The sequence below is a fragment of the Cuculus canorus genome, chromosome 1, assembly GCF_017976375.1.
Source record: "Cuculus canorus isolate bCucCan1 chromosome 1, bCucCan1.pri, whole genome shotgun sequence".
Lineage (NCBI taxonomy): Eukaryota > Metazoa > Chordata > Aves > Cuculiformes > Cuculidae > Cuculus > Cuculus canorus.
In genome coordinates this window covers 163,554,084-163,574,189 of record NC_071401.1, presented here as the reverse complement: position 1 = coordinate 163,574,189, position 20,106 = coordinate 163,554,084, and the positions used below count along the sequence as shown (strand labels likewise).

The following is a 20,106-nucleotide window of genomic DNA, read 5'->3' as shown; positions in this document are numbered from 1 at the left end:
TTAGTTTAAGTGTACTTCCCTTCCTCCACTTGGTTTGCATTCAGTATTATTACTAAGGGTTTGAATTGAAAGGGCAATATGAAATGGATTAACAGAGGCTACAGTATTCTGGGTTAGTCTTATTTTACACTTTCTTCTGCTGTTCTTATTACTGTCTTTCTTCTTTTTTACTAGCAAACCAGTCTGTGGCTGGTTTTCCTATTTTATTTCATGGCAGAGAGAATAGGGGAGAGAAGCAACAGTCTAGAGGGGATTTATTGTTACGTGTAATGCTCCAGTTTGCTGTCCTTCTCCCTGCTGATGCTTCTATATGAGCAGCAGATTGCCTTACTGCTGTGCTTTTTGGATCTTGAAAGAAAGAAAATCTGATATCAGGGATGTCAGGTTCCTTTTCATACTGTTCAGCAGCAGGGAACACGAACATTCATTTTCCTCCTCTGTTTCCACAGACCATAAACAGTTCAAAGATTTTTTTTCACCCAGACATTTCTTGTTTAATCTGTGTTACCCTTTCTGGCACTCAGTCCTGCAGGATACTTTTGAACTTTGATTCCTCTGTGGTACTCCTTCTCTGTTGTAGTTAAACTATCACTGTCATCAGATTTACTTGATGATTCTTTCATCTCCTAGCCAGTTCTCCTCCCAGGTTATTTTGCTATATTTGAGAGAGTGTAAAAGGTGTTTTTTTTTCTAAAGTAAAACTATCTTTTAAACCCTTAGTATGGTAACGTACAACACAAAAAGAAAACCAAACCAAAAAAACCCTCCAAAACCAAGAAAAAATAACACCACAGCAGGTCTTTCTTTTGCTGTTGCTCTCCCTCCCTCATTCTTCCCACTAATGAGGAAAGCAAGTGCTACATTGCTGGGTGCAGAAGTAGTTGCTGGTTTACATTTGTTTTCTATAAACAAGCCCAGGTAAAGAGGTCTGAGGTTGGATTAGTTCTTTCAGGCTGATGCCAATCAGGTTTCTAATCTGGTTGATAAACCTCTGTTAGGGGGTGAGAGGGCAGAAACCCTTATGGCAGGAGTAACAGGTGTGTAGGCACTGCAGCTGTGTGTACCTGTTGTGTCTCTAGAAAGTAAAAATGATGAAGTCAAGAATATATGATGATACCATTTCTGCAGCATTGTGGTCTAAAGAAGTAAATGTGATAGAAACAGATGGAGTACCTTTTATTGGATAAGCTAGTTTGTGAAAAAAAGTGACACATTGGAACATGTCAGCTATTACCACTTTTTTTTTTTCAAGGAACAAATAACAATTGCTAATAGATATTTCTCAGTGAAAGTATTGAAATTAAGGAATGTGTCCATACGTTGCCTTTTCATGACAACATTTGATAGACAGCATCATGAAATTTTTTGGACTTCATCTGGATGACTAACTTGCAAACCAGATCTGGGGACCATGTACGTTTTTCATTTTCTCTGCTAGAGCATGTTTCAACTTGGTAGAAAGTTTTCTTTAATGTCCTTGCCGTCATTTAAAGACTTTCCAGTTATTTCAGCTTACTTTCAGTACTTCCTTTTTCCCTCCTCTGTACTAATTTGACAGTATTTCTTGCATATATTTGGAATATTGAGTCATGCAAGGATATGACAGTTAAGAATATATGCCTTGAAACTTTTCTTTGAGTATGCTCTTCTGAGATTTCCTTTAGTGGTTAGGGTAATAATTAACATTGGTTTGGTAAAAACACTCCTGAGAACCTGAGGAATTTTATGTCAGTTACTTCTTGAAGCAGTGCGTAATAACTTTCTGCATGTGATCCTCTGGAGTCATTACTCTATGTGCTGTACCCATAGAATAGATATATCATAAAATAATAGCAGAGCATAAATTCAACATAGTGTCAGTTAAGATTCCTAGGTAAACTCTTTAAGTATGCTTCAAAATTCTAAAAGCAGTAATTTTTAAGCTGAGGAGAGGGTAATATTTTTAATAGTATTTTGAAAGAAAAATGTTTAATTCCATTTGTAATAAGGTAAGAATCTTGGCCTTTATTTCAAGTTGGAAATTTTGAATGCCAACCAACTCTATAAATGAATACAGAAATAATGTAAAGCAAAAATGAACAATGCATAGAAGTAGTTTGTACGAGAGTTTATCAAAGAATTATGAGGGAAGTTTATCTGATAAATCAAAATATATATGTGAATCATTGGCAAACAGCATTTATCTTGTGGTGATGGATTGGCTAAGTACATTTTTATTTATCTTCATGTCTATCTCAGATATTAAGTAAATTGGTAGAAAAATATTTTTGGCATTTAAGTAATGTGTGTTTTATTATTAATTGCTGTATAAGATTAAAAGTATACAACAGATTATTATAATCATAGATAAAAAGATTATCTAAAATTTGCACAATGGTATAAAGTATGATGGTTAGGATATTTTATCTTGTTTGAGTACTATTTTGTTCACACATCATTGTTTGGTAATGGGATTTTGATTCATTTAGACAAACTAAACACTTTCCAAAAAACAAACTGAGTGTAAATAAGTTTTAAAATTGCTGTTGTCATTTTACCATGGTATCCAGAAAGTACATCAGTGATGGTTCAGCAGCTAATATAAAAAGTCTAGATAACATAATTAACTAGAATAAAGAAAGGATTTTTTTGAACTGATTTATTCAATGAAATGAATTGTTAGAGTAAAATAATTTTATTCAGTGATCTGCAGAGGGGCAGATGGTCTTGAACTGTGTTCATTTTGTGGCTGATTGGGGAAAGATTGTGGTTAAAGACATTAAACAAAGTAATGTTCTTTGAATTTGCTAGAAGATTTCTGTATAAATATATTTTGACAGTAATAATAATACAAAAATGCTAATGAAAGCAAGCTTGGTTTCCTCTCACTTCTTGCTAGGAATATTTCATATACCCATTGCTCTAGACTCTACCATCTGAAGGACAGCAACTGCCTTTTAAGACCAATATTCCTATATGATGCTCTCTGAAATCCATAACTTATTTAAAGTGACAGTTACAGAGAAATACTTTGTTCTTATACTGCATAATATAAATTTTACCCATAAAATTTCACTTCATCAAGAAAGTTAATGACAGGCTGGACTACTTTGGTTTTATTTTTTCATGTTATATGTCAAAATCAAGTCATTTTGGTTTTGCTTGTTCTTTTGCCTATTTTTTTGACAAGAGATAATTATATTTGTATGAAACCATGTCTTAGCCTATGCCGGAAGAGGTTAGTGTGACTATCTTATTATAACGGGGCAATGCCAACAAGTCCTCCCAGTGAACACACTTCTTTCCTGAAGTCATTTATTTGAAACGTAAGTCATATTCCTGGGATCATATTTAAAACACAATGTGTGGGTTTGATTTTTTTTATTTTCTTCCTTGCAACTATATTCTTACCAGGGCTTTCAGCAGCACACAGATTACTTCAGCAGAACATGTTTCTAATGTAAACGTAACCAGTGTGTTGTTCAGATTCCAAGCACTTCCTAGTACAGAGAATTTGTGATTTAGTAGTGTTGCTTCTTGTGTGCAGCATGGCTTATTTTGCAAATGAAATAGGCTTTGATTAAGTTTAAATGCTATGCAAGTTCAGTTAAAACTTATACCTGCAATTTGGTGACTTTTAGAAGTTGTATTGTTGCAATTCGTACTTAAGTAACCATAATGTCAAGCTAAAGCTATTTTCACGTAGTATTCTGCTCTACAAACATGTATTTCTCTATGTGATGTACATTCTGGAATATCTTGATAGGCATTAATACTAATCTTTCACAATTTTTTCATAACCTGTCTTATATACCATGAAACGTTTGTGGTTTTCTCTTCCTAGTTGCTTTTGTAATTTTTAAAATAATCTTTGGTTTAGAAATTCTTTAGATGGAGTCCACATTAAAAGGTAATATAAATAACATCACTTCTCTGTTAACAGCGTCTGTCCAATGGCTCCATAGACTCCAATGATGAAGCCAGCCAAGTCGTTGAACTTCAGGAACTACTGGAAAAGCAAAACTATGAAATGGCACAAATGAAGGAGCGTCTAGCTGCACTGTCTTCTCGGGTGGGAGAAGTAGAGCAGGAAGCAGAGACTGCCAGAAAGGAGCTCATTAAAACAGAAGAAATGAACAGTAAATATCAGAGAGATATTAGAGAGGTAAGTTCACCACACTCGCCTCCTATTTCTTGACTGCTTCTCCTGTGATACCCAATACAAACTGATAGAGGCCAATTTCCAGGAAGCAAAAGCCGAGTGCTGATAAAAGCAAATAGAAAACACAAAATTTACATTAAGAAGTAGTACTAGAACTATCTATATAACCATGTTCATAAAAGTGGGTGTGCATATGTGCAACTCTAATACAGGGAGGCCAATCGCTTTATGGTTTAGCATTTCTAGAGCGCACTCTGGCAAGTTTTCAGCTATTTCAAGTTTTTAAAAATAGAGATGCTGGTCATGTAAGTAGTCTGAAGTATATTTTTAAAACACCTGCGCTGTTTTATGAAACACTTTTATACAATCAATTATAATATATACTCGTGTGTTACTTTGTTGCCCCTGTTATAATATGTTATTCCTTTCTCTCAGTAAACGGAAATATAATTTGATTTTCCTTTTCTTTCCTCCTCATGTCATGCATTTGTCATGCTCCTTAGTGTTCTCCATAATATCTACTCTCACCTGGAGCTCAATATATGGGAATGGCTGGTTTCTAGAATCTCTTTTAGTATTTGGAAATTAGACTGGTTTTCTTTCTGTTACACTGCTTTCTACAATATAGGTATTTCATGTGAATTTATATATGTGTATATATATATGCATTTGTAAGTATATATTTAGCCTGTTATTTCTAGTATTCTGGAAGAAATATTTTTTCAGAACTTCAGATGTTTGACACAGCTTCAAAGTGTCTTCACACCTTTGTATTCTGTTTCTTTTAAAGTATTGTATCATTTTTATCAGATTAGGAAAAATACTTTGAAACAATATGTTTCTCCTTTCCACTGCTGCTACATTATATCACTAGGTTTTTTTAACATTTTCATTTAGCTTTTGACAAATATTGCTGTTTCAGAGACACCTCTTTGCCTCTTGCTCTTCCTCCTTTAAATATCACATTACACTGTCTACAGGCTTACTTGCTTTCAGCTCTTTGCTTCCTAAGCAGGTGGCAATTGACATATTTGCATCAAGAATAATTAGAAATTATCAGTGCAAAAACTACTGCAAAAAGTATTTGTAAAGGTAGAAGTGCCTATTTTCATTATTTCATATTGCCACAGTGCAGAAAATTGAATAAATGCTCAAGGATCATTTACTGCTATGTAACTTGAATAAATTTTTGGCTATGTTATGTATCCAACATTGTGGTTACTTGCTTTCTTGAAATTTCAGGACTTGTCACTTGATGTCTAGTATGTGTACTTCAGAAGAAAATTTTAGCAGGACCCAAGAATGAGAGTAGAAATGTGGATATACATTTTTTTCCCCACAGCACTGCACTGTGTTTCTATCATTATGTAGTTCTATCAGTTTTCCTGTTTTCTGAGCAAGCCTGCTTTTTTTTAAGAGGCAAATAAGTAAATGTGAGCTGTGTATGCTATGGATTTTTGCCCTGAAAAATACAAAAACTAGAGAAGTACATAAAAGATGTGAATTGTTTCATGGTTACAAGAAATCCAGAAGGAAATAAATTTTCTTTAAAACAGAGAAATTACTGCTGAGCATATTTACATCCCTTTCTACTGTTAGCATGAAAATTAAACTAATATAAAATTATGTGACACTGTAAATGCATGCTTCCTGATTTTTATTTTTATTTGTCCCATTAGGCAATGGCACAAAAAGAAGATATGGAAGAAAGAATAACTACACTGGAGAAGCGCTACCTCAGTGCACAGAGAGAATCCACCTCCATACACGACATGAACGATAAGCTAGAAAATGAACTTGCAAACAAGGAAGCCATCCTACGTCAGGTGCTGTATCTGCCTTAGTCAGTTGCTTGCTTTATACACGATGAAAATTAATGCAAAAAAAGAGGAGGCAGATCTATAGGGACAATGAGTATAAACTGGAGAGAAGCTGATTTAGACTAGATGTAAGGAGGAATCTCTTCACCATGAGAGTAGCAAGGCACTGGCACAGGTTGCCCAGGGAAGCTGTGGATGCCCCATCCCTGGAGATGTTCAAGGCCAGGTTGGATGGAGCCTTGGGCAGCCTGATCTAGTGGGATGTGTCCCTGCCCATCGCAAGGGGATTGGAAGGAGATGATCTTTAAGGTCCCTTCCAACCCAAACTATTCTATGATTCTATAGAAGGAGGTTTGCATTAGATTCATCTGTTAATTTTTATTCAACACATCAGATGATCTCAAAATACCCAAGTGATTCAGCATGTCTATGGTTCATATCAACTACTACAACTGTGAATAGTGAATTAATGTGTACATTCAACATTCTAAAATAACTGTTTTCTAATACTGTGTTACATAAATACATGTTATCATAAATCCTAAGAGAAGAATTATCTTTGCTTCTTATGTAATGATTTTCTACATTTTAGACAAATAATTGAAACAATGGTGTAAGTAAAATAAATTCCCTTCTGCAAGAAAGACCAAAATTTGTATACAATATATTTGAATGATTTCATGTATTGGTAATGTGTAGATAAATTTTACGACGTTCAATGATCCTTGAATATCTTTTTGAAAAGAATATAACATGATTGTGCAGTTTTCTCTCATGGTACTTGGTTTCCACGGTGATTCCAAAGGTGAAGTGCAAGTTGAACAGAAGAAATGGTTAGTAATTTGAAGAATACAGTGTGAACTTAAACATAAAATGAAAATAATATAATTCAAACTGTAAAAGATGATATTGCTCCTCAGCTTCAGAATCAGACTATTTTCTTTTCACCTAGCATGCCTTCAAACAATATAAAATGCTACATGAGAAATAAACCTATAAAATCTGATAATCTCTGCTTCTATAATTGTGTGCAGATACATTGACACACACATGCACGCAGCCCTCTGTATATGTGTATATATATGTATGTAACTACCTCTTCAGGAAAATTAATGCACCAGAACTCAAATGCTCCAGCTTCTGCCACCTTCTTTTGACTATTTTAAGATATATTATCAATTGTTAGGAAAAAAAAAAAAAAAAACAAGCTCCCAGCAATGGAAAAGTAAAGTACATGCATCTGAGTTTTTGATGCTGCCAATGTAAGTGGTGTTGTGTGCAGAGGTCCATAGAACTAGGCTTAGAATATATGCTGGCAGACTTAAACTTGATTTGCAGCACTGGGTGTAGAAAACCTACCTTTTCATGCTTTTGAAGGATTAAAACAGAATCCAAAAGCACACTCATTTTTCATTATTATCTTCTGTTACCTGGAATGAACAGCAAAGCAGTAAACACTTGCCGTGTTCTTAAAAAATACTTATTAGTGTGATCCATCTCAGTAGGCCAGAAAATACTGCAGTTATTGAAAGTCCTTCTGTTTCTTTTTGATGGTTATCACAGATCAAACTCTCACTTCTGTAAAATGGGACTTAGTTGTAGGTTCACAATGAATGATATTTGCAACCTTAAGCAAATGACAATGTGTCTATGATCACAAGTGAAATGTCAGTTTTCACATTTACTAATATGTGATTGGCATTTGTTCAGAAAACTGCATGAGGCAATGTGTTCAGAAACTTTACTGGGAATTCTGTCCTTTTCGAATTGTAATTCTTCACGTTTTAGGTTTGGTTTTTTTGGTTGTTTTTTTGGATTTTGGGGTTTTTTTTTTTTGTGACATGGACTCAATAGTTCCATTTAGAAAATTCTGCTTTTACTGGCACCAATACTTTTATTTTACTCAGATAAACAACGCATCAATCAGAGGAGCTTTTTGTACTTCTTCCTTAGGGCCATTTTACAACTTTTTCTTCACCTTCATATGATCCTTGAGCCTCAAATCACTCATCGTTAGTAAGACTGGCAGCCTATATTGTTCCATGCTTGAGTTAATACTTTTCCAATAATTTCTCCTAGGTTGTGGAGTATCTATGCCTGTGTAGAGAGGTTTGATTGCTTCCCCGATACCTAAGAAACTGAAGGAAAATCTTAATTCTGATTTATTTTTTTTTATACCTGTTTATTTTTCTTTGGCCTTCAGTTGGAAGACAAAAACAGACAGTTGCAAGAGCGCCTAGAGCTGGCTGAGCAGAAGCTGCAGCAGACGATGAGGAAGGCTGAAACCTTACCTGAAGTGGAGGCTGAACTCGCTCAGAGAATTGCTGCTTTGACTAAGGTACTTCCCTGAGACACAGATTCACTTGAGAAGGCCTGTTGTTTAATTGCGACTTGCATCCCGATTCCTCACCTCAAGGACAAAATAAAAGTAGTATCAAACTGATTTGAAAGGAGAAAACTTTTCCTGTTACGCATGTGCCAGAAGTTTAACCAGGAATGGTCTCAATGCAGTGTTCTAATGCTAATTCTTAGCATTTTGGTAGCAGGAAAAAGCAGTTATCTGTAAATTAGCCTAGACTGTATTTACAAAGGAGTCATATATTTCCAATATACATGAGCATTACTTATCCCGGGAAGATTCATTTTACTGTATAAGGTTTTCTAATTTAAGGTGAGAGGGGTCGGGGGACGTCCCATTCCTACACTTTGTGGATGTCTTCATACACCGTGTATATGAAACAACAATTATTTTAATTCCAGTAAGTGCTATAAAATCAGATCTCAGTGGCAGCTGGGATCATACGTAAAACACAAGTGAAGACAACTTGCAGACACAATTACAAGGCCCGTTTTGAATGATTCTTTTTGTCATGTGTTTGAAAAGACATGTGAAACCCTGAGAGGACTTACAACCATTTTTTTCTGATAAATTTATTGTATGGCAACTTTCTTGCAGAAAAAATAGGAAGATAAAAGTAAATTTTCAGTAGTGCGTTTTTCATATTTGGCCTCTAATGCTTACAGATGTGCATCTAGTTAGTACAACAGCTCAGGTATTATCAACTTCAAAAGTATATAAAGACATATAATGATAAAACATTTATTATTCATACCTTAAAATCAGATAGATAAAGCAAAATATGTTTAAGAGATTGTATTACATATGATTCTGATTTATCTAAGCTTTCCTTTCCTTGCCAAGGAACGTTTCTAGCTATTTATGTGCTTAGCTATTTTTATAGTTAATGGATTTTTTCAATTCTCGTGTTTTTCCTTTTATAGCAAAGCAATAAGTGCTGAGCAGCTCACTACTGAAGTCCAGTTTTTAAGTTATTTAGTTAAGGAGTAGAAAGAAAGAGAAACTTTTGGGGGTCTTGATGTTTTTTATATTTTTTTTATTTTAATAAAGCTAGATCATTATTCAGTAATGAAGATTTTGTGCTGTCCACTTTAGGTTTATGTGAATGGGTGGGAATTTGAAAAAGAAACTGAAAATGGTGGAGAAAAAGAAGAATCAGCAAAAACAGAGCCACAAGAAATACCAAACAAATATTTCTGCATTTTTTTAAAAAAAACTCAAGTGCACATAAGAGCAATCCCTTGGCATTTTAATTTTTTTCTCAGTTGTTTCTGATTCAACAAATAATTACATATTGTAATTCCCTCAGTAGCTTAAAAATATTGTTTTCTATTTTAAGAGGATTTTTCCTGAATAATTTCTCCAGCAATTAGGCACCAGTAAGTATTTTGCAGTCTGAAGCATGTCTTTTCTAGAAACTGCATTTTTCCTTGGATATATATTAATGACAGATATTGTAAGAAGAAATCCCATTTCAGCCATGCAAAGCACTCAGGGAATTCCATAAGATACTGTTGTTATTGTGACCATAAAGATGCAGTATACATCTCTGTTTGTCTTGCATTATATCATGGAATGTGGTTAGAGAGCTGTGAACAGAGCTGACGCTCCACTCCATTTCTCTTTGATGTACTTTATCAAAGTTTTTGCCAAGCTGGATACTCTAAGTATATTAGACTATAATACCAGTTCTGTTCATTCCTCTGTGATTACATGAAAAACTGAGGAAATGAACATTATTTACTGTTATACCTTTTTGGAATATATTGCATAAAGAAGAATGTCAGAAATTGGCCAATAGGCCAGGTAAGCCTATGTCTTACATAAAATCTTTACAAACTGTGGAGCTTAATATAGTGCTGGTTTGGTAGTTCTAAAGTTTAAAGTCAGGTAATTTTCATGAATCACATAAATGTAGCTCAGAAACAAGGACAATGCTGTAGTCACTGCAGTTTTGAATTAGCTAGCTGGTATCCTGTTACCACACTAGCTATTCAGTGAAAGCTGCAAGACTTAACTTAAAGGGCTGAATAATTAATTAATTAATTTTGCCTTTGCTGAGCTTTGTGCCAGCATACATATTATTGGTAGGGCTCAAATTAGCTGGCTTCAGACTACCTTAAAACTGTCTGCCCGAGTTATGATCACTGCAATGTCCATGTATAATAAGTAAAAGATGAGCCCTTTGGAACCAGCTAGTCTTTCTGCACTGGAAAAAAAGTAAAAACTGATTCTCCTTTCTTTTGTACTACCTCAATGAAAGTGGCTTCTCTGAGATTAATGAGGTTACAATCATATGAAAGAGGTGAGTTAAGACTAATACATTTTACATGCTTTCTAAAGGGAAATAGTATGGGGTAACTGGAAACCATAACCCTTTCACTGTGATATAAGATAAAATATTTACACGTGGTGACAAAGCACAACAGAAATGTTCTGGATTTGGATGTGATCAGCCCCCTTTCCAGGTTTAAAATATGCATGTTACAATTCTGCATTCAATTTATTATACTCTTCCTCATAGTAATTCTGGGTTGGGATTCTGAAAAAGGAAGATGGAGAATGGGATCCTTCTGTGGTGTCAGTTTTTAAACTGAGTTCGTTTTCTTTTTCTATATATATGGGCTAGTGAATGTCTTTTGCTACTTTTCCATGCCCAAACTAGTTCATAAGGAGTGAACTTCCAAAAGTTTGGACTGTACAATGAACTCAGATAAGTACTCATAAATTTACCTGAATCATTTGAAGTTTTCTTTGGCTTTGTTTTCACTGTGTTCTGCCTATTGGGTGAGCAACTGGAGGGTTAGTCAGCCTGGGGCAGACTAACCTGGAACAGCATGATCCCATGTACTGTGCTGTCCTGCCTGGCCGTTGCACTGGTATCTGTCTGGTCATGACAAGTAGCACAGCTCCTGGCATGTATCCCAAGTTTTAGATTGCCATGACTCATTGAGCCACCTTGTACTCACCCTCACAGTATTGGTGTTTGCCTGCTCTAGAGAAAAGGCAGTTAGTACTAGAAAGAACCTCCTTCCAATATTAAATAAACCTTTCTTTATCCTGTAAGGTATTTATTTTCCTCCGAAGGGACAAACACTGGAGCATCTAGAATCTTTCTATGGTTGATCCATCAAACATAGTTTTTCCTTCCCTGTATTCAAGGAGAGATCTAGTGGAGATAAGCAGCATCTGCCTACTTCCATTTGCTCACTCCCACTAGTCACACCACCTCGGATGCTTGTGCAGCAGAGGAACCATGTCACTTCTCTGATCACCGGACAGCAATCAGCATTTTACTCCATCATTTCTATATGTAGGTCACCAGAAATGCTGACAGTGCTTTTTAGCTGCATTAGAGAAGCAGTGAAATGGAGAAGAGGAAACCATAGTAACACATTCAGCTGATATTAAAGATGATGAAAAAATTAGATAAGCAGGACACAATGCTTGTTTTGTGACAACGTGGGGATCTGGTTTGAATTAATGGGGAAGAAGTTGCAAGAAACGGAAAGGAGAAGGTCTGTAGTGGAAAGGATGCAAAGAGGGAAAGAAGTTCTGCAAGAAGTAAATGGGGTTGTGACAGTAACCTCTCTGAGAATGAGAGAGAGAGAGACAGAGGAAATTGTGTTAGCTGGAAAAGGAAGTTGATAAATCCTCTTCTGGAAGAAAAAAAGGTAAAACCTGCGGGGAGGGAGGCCTATAAAAACTCCACTTTTAAAACACATTACTGTCTCCTCAAACCACCTCTTCTTGTGCTTCCCTTTCCACAGAAGATTTTGTCCTGATAGGAGGAAATAATGAAAGAAGCAAGAAGCAAGTTTGACAGACGTAAATGGAAGAACTTGCTTATTAACCTATGAGATCTAGAAGATAGTGGGGGAATGAAGGAGGTGCAAGAATGTGTGGATGTCTAGTGACTGAAAGGTTGGGTTTCAGAAAAAGTAGTGACTTAAGCCAACGTATTTTTTCACATTTGTAACAGGTTAGAAGTGAGGATGTGAACAAGTAGCTGATAACCTTGTGAGGTATTGTTTCTCAGTCACCACATTCACCTATTTTCACCTTCAGTTGCATAACTTGATTCAATAATGCATTCTCGAATAACTCTCTCATTCAAAGGACAGCCAAATGAATGTGTGCCATAAGAAGAGAGTTGAAAATCTGGAGACAGCAGGTGTTCAGAAGTCAAGGTCTCAAAACTGTAAATTGGTGTGAGCCATTAGAAAAGTTTAGATTTGTTTCTACAGCTCAGCCTGAGGAAGAAAAAAGATAGCACCTGCACCATACAGGTGCTCTCTGCATCTGAAACTGGATTTTTGTTTTCAACTAAGATACAAAGACCTAGAAAATGTGTAGTGCCAATGGTAACAGATGATGTGTAAGCAACATTTTTTTTGTGGGTGCATTAGCAGCAGAAGGAGCAGCAGAATTTTAACAGGGTTAGAGAGCAATAATACAAGCTGCTTCAGTATTCCCTCAAAGCAAAATTTTCTTGTCTATTACTGGTTTATACTGGCTATTTCTTTGCTATTTCATAGCATATAGAGTGCAAAGTGAGCATTAAGACTCACGCTGGTATCCCATAGAGGTCAGACATTCTTAGGTTTTGCCCATATATTTTAAATCCAGCTTAACGCACAATTTCTCAATTCTATTTATAACTGAATGTGCTGGCTAAATGCTTTAAATGCTAGTTGCTGAATACTGCACCACATGTCTTACTAATCCTCCTGTATAGAGTACTAGCAAACAGGCATGCAAGTCATATATTTAAAAAGAAGAATACAGGGTAAGGTCTGCCAAGCAAGTCATCACTGAAGTTCCACTCCAGAAAAGTGTTTAGCTCAGTTAACTCTTAGCAAAGCAAGTTGAAGAAATCCAACTTTTCTTTGTGAACCTCAGAGTCTACAGTTCTCCATGCTGTCTCACAAGTATCTGAAATTCTGCTACACCACTGGTTTCGGCCTCTGTCTCGTGCGTCAAACCACAAAGCAAAGATGGAGACATTCAGTATTTTTATAGTAGGCTCCCAAGTCTCCCAAAAAGCCTATTCCAGTGGAAATGTCTAGGACTGACTAACACATGGAGAACAGAACAGTGAACTCTAACCCCAACCTGTAGCCTGCTTAAGTCTACACTGAAGGCACTTGCAGATTCCTTAGGGAACAGCTGAATTGCTAGATTTTTTTGTCAGGAAGGGTCTCTTTGAGACCTAGGTTGGGACCTTCCTCAGTGTAAAGGGAAATGAGAGGTGTTGAAACCCTCATTTTGGGAGTATTTTCCATGTAGGCACACCAGCAGATGGAAGGGCTGCTCTTCTCTAGTGCAGCTCTTTATCTACAGGTGGCTTTCTTCAAGCAGAAGAAAAAGGGAGAACATACGTGTGTTTGTGTCTCCTTAGCCCTTAGAGAGGACACCCTTTGGATTCGTGTCCCTTCTGCTGGGGCTGCTTATACATTTGGTACAGAAGAACAAGTGGTTAAAATCCCTAAAAAGCATTAAAGCCCAGGGTAGTTACTAAGGCTGCACACTTATATTTGTTCCTCACCAGACAAGTAGCTGAGCGTAATTATTTAATGTCTCAGTTATAAAATAATTTAGTTCTTTTAAAGTAGTACAGAATAACACTTTATAGAGGAAACACAAAATTTTGGAATATATTTTAAGTGTTTAGAATAATGACATTTATTTTTATTTTAAAATGTATTGAATTTTAATTCATTTTAAAGTCTCTTTATTCTACCAAAAAGATGCAAAGGGACACGAGCTTGAAGATTAGCTCTGTTTTCTTTTATGCAGGAAAATGAAGTACAGGTTCTCTGAGCCACATTCAGGAAAGTTGGGGGTTTTTTTAATATTCTTAGTGAAATAATTGAAAACTATCTTGCAAAAAGATTTATATTTGTCCAAAACATATACCTTACTGAATTATTAAAGCAGTAGGAACTTATGAAATAGCAGAGTTATGTAGCTATAAAAATCTTAAGAGATCATATTCTTTCAAGAATGTTTTCTATATAAGAAGTCAGATAACTTTTAATTCTGACAATTATTTTATTCCTCTTCCAAATAATAGCCAGGCCTAATACCACAATTATTTTAGGTATTGAAAAGACTTTTTTCTGCTAAAAAATAAAATATGACATGGTTTGGACTGAAAATCTATTTTTTTAGTACGAAAATTAAATGTAAATTATATAGCTAGCTAGACTGGCTTCTCAACTACAGGTTATGAAAACACCACATATCAAAAGACTTAAATGAGCTCCCCTTTGAACCCTGAAGTATTAGTTTGATTTTTTTCATCTTTTACATTGACTTGCCATTAACTGTACAGAACCAGTGAAGATTAAGTAATTTGCTTTTAAAATTTACACTCAGCTACTGAAGCTTCTAGTGGATTTTGTAGGATGGTACCTCCAATGAATTCTATAACTCCTTCAGTGAAAATGGTTTCCAAAAGAGGTAAAATTTCTTAAGCCCCCATCGTGAGCTGAGAGCTTTGATGATTTCGCATCTTCTCCTGACTCTTGGAGACACATTAAGGGAAGACCTTGAAACAGTAACTCAGCTAAGACTCAAAAAGGGAAAAAGTTTATCTTCTATAGAGGAGGAGTATAAAGCTTGGTCACTATGAGGAAGTGATAGTGTGATCTGGTTTTCTGCAGTGGCAGGGACTGAATTTATTAATCCTATCATCCTATCCATCCAATTGGGAGACAAAACTGCATTAACGCTTCTGTGCTGAAATAAATTGATATGTAAAATAAAAAGGTACGGTAAAGAAAATGATAAAGAGATGGTCACTGGTCCAAGTCATGACAAACAGACAAAATAGTTTCAGTTAACAAATAAGTTCAAATACGTCACAATAAGCCTACTTCATCATCAAAAACAGTAAGTACAGTTATTTAATGAGCTTAGTTACAAAGGTTACTGTCTTCCCCTTATATTTTGCAAGAATATATGTTTTGTGAATATACTCACACTGAAAAGAACAGTAGTGATCATCAAAGTGAAGCATTATTCTTGTATTTATACAAAGCAGAATTTTCTCATGTGAACGTCTTCACACTGAAAGCCGCAGTTTATATTTATAAACCTCTAGATTACAGATTTGTTTTCTGTATGATGTTTTGGACCTGGTAATAGTAGTGAGTTTAAGTTATGGGTAATTTTAAGTTATGAATCGCATCTGGAGTTACTTTGGTAACTATTCCTATTTGTTCTGATAAATCATTAGTGGACAACAGTATGAAGAACAATCTCACTAAAAAAACACAGTTGTAAAGTTAGTATTTCTTAAATTTGGGTCACCCAATGATGGAGTTCAGGATTGATTTTTGACAGAGGGTAAAGCTGATAGAGTGAAATAGCATTTGACAAGCACATGCTCACTACTCAAAGTCATCAGTAGCACTGTCTATACACCTTATGCATATTCCTATTTCCATAGCAACAACAACAAATCCATCATAGCATTTCCCTTTCTTTAAGGATTTTTTTTTCATTTTGAATTATAACATAGACTTGTTTGCTATGGCAATAACATGAACATTCATGTTTTGCGACAAATGGCCTAATTCAGGTCAACTTCTGTCAGAAGTAGTAGTGAATATTTGGATGGATTTCCATTTCTGTACTCAGTAATGATGTTTCATTCCTATTAATGAATTTTTATTTATAGGTTCTTCTTTTATCTGATGACCTTGATCTTCCAAAGAGATCCACCAGGGTGGATCCTTTCAAAGGGATGAAAACTGTATTGTTTATTTGGATGAAAGGGCTTGTGTAGTGTATTCTAAAATGGAATACTAAAGCTTGAGTCTCGTCTCTTTTGACGTTCTTTTCTGTTTTATAGAAACTAGGAAATGTACCATAACATTGCACAGTTCTGTAACTGACCAATCCATTAATTTAGTAATTATGCATTGTTTTCACTCTTAGATAATGATAGAATTATAAAAGACTTTCTGACATTGGCCTTGCAGAGTCCTGTTCTGGTGTTTATTTTGCCATAATTAAAAAAAACCCAAAACCATGAGATTAGACCAAACTGCTTTGAATCCACTCTGTAGTAATATGTCATCAGCCAGCCATCACTAACCTTGGACTTCCATGTGTAGGTTGATAGCTTTTTTAGCATTCCATTATTTTCAGTTTCTCCACATCAACTGCATCATTTTCACCAAGAATCGGTGTAGTTTATTCCACATAAAAATCTGTCAGTTCAAAGTATTAAATTTTCAGTCACACTTTTCTTTTAAGCATTCTGTGCTGTGTTCTGTTCAGTGTCAGTGTCTTTAGTTCTGATTTTTCAATTTTGTCCCTCTCCTTTTCCTTGACTTGTTAGTCTGATCCAACCTCTTCTACCTCATCTGATGATTATCAATATGTTATGGAAGCTAAACTACAAGAAATGATCTCCATACGTAGGAAGGTAGTCCTACTGGACTTTACTTTCTATTGCTAAATAGAATCCATCTGATTTGTTTTCATTTTCTTTAACTTACTTTACTTTTTTTTATTGATAATCAACCATCGTGCAGTTCAGTGCTTCAGGAGCTTACAATTTTACAATGGCAGGTTTGTGTTCAAACCATGCACAGTCTGCATGTTACATTTGGCTGATATCATTGCTCATAAATGACTCCAATGTTTTGCTGATGCTTGGATGTAACAGGCCTTTGTAGCTGACACATTTCAAGCAATGCTGTTCAGCTGCCTGTTTAAATAAAGTTTCTTTTCGGAAAAATAAGTTTGCAGTTAGTAGTAGCTTGCTTTATGTTTTGTTTAAATTTTACTGAGATAAAGACTTAGAAAGCCACTTCAATTACAGAAAGAATCTTCTATTTTTTTACAGGCAGAAGAAAGACATGGAAACATTGAGGAGCGTATGAGACACCTAGAAGCCCAACTTGAAGAGAAGAATCAGGAACTTCAAAGAGTATGTGCATTGCAGACAACTTCTGTGCACTTATCTTTTAATTTGTCAGTATAGCACTACATTATGCACTCCAGCACACAAATCTATCTACTGGTATATGTTTTATTTAAAGCAGTGATAGTGGAATCTTCCCACTTCACTTAACCATCTTTATATAGCAGTTTGCATCTAGTTGTAGCTTTCAGAGTATTCTGCTGATACAAAAATGAACACGCATTAACCAATAAGTGTAACTGATTTTCCTGTGGGATTTCTTTAAATGGCTACAGGTACCATAATTTTTTTTTATTTTATTTTTTCACGATGCAAGTCTGTATGGTTGAATTTTGGACCCTACCAAGCAGTCTCTTCTATTCTACATTAAAGGCAAGGCAAAGAGAAAAAATGAATGAGGAGCACAACAAAAGATTATCGGATACCGTAGACAGACTTTTGACAGAATCCAATGAGCGTCTGCAGCTGCATTTAAAAGAGAGAATGGCAGCACTTGAAGAAAAGGTACAGTGCAAAGGGTGGTGTAAAGTCCATCTTAATAAAGATTCTTGTGTGTGAAACCTATTCTACTTTTATCGGGACGAGACATCATGCTGATTTTGTGTTATGAAATATTTCCACAAATATGATCTGACTTAGGCATTCGATTCTTAATTCAAAAGTGTGCTCAAGAATCTTTCCAGAATTTTATGACTCCCTGTTTTATCGGTGGGGTGTCTGATGAAGAGCTGGTAAAGGACCAGTGCTCAACAGAGTGTGAGGCAGTGAGAGGAGGTGGATGAGAACTGAGGAGTCACCACATTTCAGATGTGCTGTCATTTCTGTATTTTAGCCTGCTGATTTTACCTCACTTCCTCTGGGAAGAGTAAAATGATGTAACCACAGTAGAAAGAGTATCTAGCCTTGAAGAATGAATGTTATTCAGAGGTTTTCCATTATGTAAGGCACAATAGGCCTTCAAAACTCATATCCCATGACGTTTATATTCACTCCCTTTTATCCCTCCCTCTTCTAGTTATCTACATTCAGTTTGATCTGAGGAGAATCTTTCAATGTCTTTGAGACAGACAGTTCAGAACCTTTTGCATGATATATTTCTGATTTATATTGCTGAACCAAAATATCATACAAAGCAAGACATGGGCCTCCTGAAAGACAAAATTGGGAGAAATAGTTGTATAAGAGTGTGACAGTTACTCAATCCAAGGAAAAAGCAAAGTTGTTGCTGTTCATGAAAAAAACATGGTTCTACATACTTGGATTATTTCCAATATTTAAAATTTAATATATACTCAGACTGAAGCATTAAAGGATATTAATTTTAAAGTCTAGTGAATATGGTCATTTATTACTTAACTTTGCTAACTTGTACATGGAGGTTACAGGTATATGGTGATATCTGATACTTAATATGTCCCTAATTTCTTTCTGGTTTATTTATAGTTTTTTATTATTTGTATTTCTAGAATGTTTTGATTCAAGAATCTGAAAGCTTCAGGAAAAATCTGGAAGAGTCCTTACATGACAAGGTACTGCAAAATATTGCAATTTTATCAGTTTTTATCAGCGTTTATATATTTATTATTTGGGAATGTGTATATGGTATATTAATTACCTACCTAGAATGTGAAATGCATCAATGATAATTCCTTTAACCACCCAGATGTCTTAACTAGCCTTTGAAGGTCTCTAACAGTTGTTCTGAGCTAATTTTATGGTTGAAATCCTAGCTGCAGGAAGGCAATGCTAAAATTCGTATTGATTTCACTGGCTCCAGTTTTAGTTCTATCAGTTTAAATTCCAAAAAACTCTTGTTAAACAGAGCTGTATGCATAACTGGTTACACTTTCATAGTGAAGACTGTAATTCCTTGATTTGATGCAATTCTTCTTAACAGGTGCAGTGGCATTACACTAATTATAGCTGGAAGTGCCCTTTCTTAATTCATTGCAAATTACCCCCTGATATTGTTTTGTGAATCAGTCAAGTTAATTATAAGTATTTATTTCAATTCCAAACATTAGGATTTTTTTTAAGTTATGATTGCCTTTAGCTCAGTAAGACACACAAATGTGTCTGCATTCAGATTCACAGAGTGGTTTTGTAATGTATCAAATCTGTTTAAAAGAGATTGTATAGAAGTTAAAAGACATAGCTCCATTGAATGATAATACAATTATATCATATAACATCCAAAATCAAGAACTTCGATAAAAATAACAAAACAAGTATATGTTCAAATAAATCATTATTTTCATCTTCATTTAGATAACCTTGTAGAAAAGCAGAGAGATTAAAGTCCCCAAAAGGAGCTTGTAAGATGTTTTAAATAAATAACTTCTTTGTGCTGTATTACCACAGTTATAAGGTGATTCAGCTCTTGCAAAATCAGGATCATACTTCACCATCAAGTTAGGTGATAAAAAGGCCAAAAAGGACAGTTCTAAAGCTGTGTCCATTGAAACAAAGGTTTCTATCGTTTCACTACCAAAGACTCTAAAACTTAATTATGGATACCAACTTTGTCTGTGTAAAGAAGATATTTTGCTTAGTTATATTATTGACAACTTAATTTTACTGTTTCAATAGTGTTAGAGCGGAAGTGAATTCAGTTGCTATTTCTTTTTCAGTCTGTTTCCTGGCTTGAATGTGCTTATCAACTCCTGACGAAGATGAAAAAATGCGTTATAAAAATCTGAATTTGTATTAAAATTATATTTGGAAAGTTATTTTTCTTTACTTTATTTATTGGTACTTATTTAAAGGTGTGAAGTGAAATAAATAGAACACTTCCATTACCACCCTGCATATTAAAGATTAGTTCACTTCACACACAACTGTATAC

The 20,106-nt window shown here is 35.1% G+C and overlaps 1 protein-coding gene across 10 annotated transcripts in view; it reads left to right on the top strand.

Moving 5' to 3' along the window:
• The window catches only part of PPFIA2 (PTPRF interacting protein alpha 2), a 321,457-nt gene that overhangs the window by 250,134 nt on the left and 51,217 nt on the right, over positions 1-20,106 (top strand). For 9 of the 10 annotated variants that reach the window (XM_054080025.1, XM_054080047.1, XM_054080040.1 and 6 more), the window contains 6 exons: positions 3,923-4,144; positions 5,821-5,967; positions 8,165-8,299; positions 17,184-17,267; positions 17,634-17,765; positions 18,728-18,790. In XM_054080025.1, the coding sequence (XP_053936000.1) occupies positions 3,923-4,144; positions 5,821-5,967; positions 8,165-8,299; positions 17,184-17,267; positions 17,634-17,765; positions 18,728-18,790 (783 nt within the window). Of the gene's footprint in view, positions 1-3,922; positions 4,145-5,820; positions 5,968-8,164; positions 8,300-16,673; positions 16,761-17,183; positions 17,268-17,633; positions 17,766-18,727; positions 18,791-20,106 lie in introns of all 10 variants that reach the window. The other variant, XM_054080066.1, reaches the window with a different exon arrangement.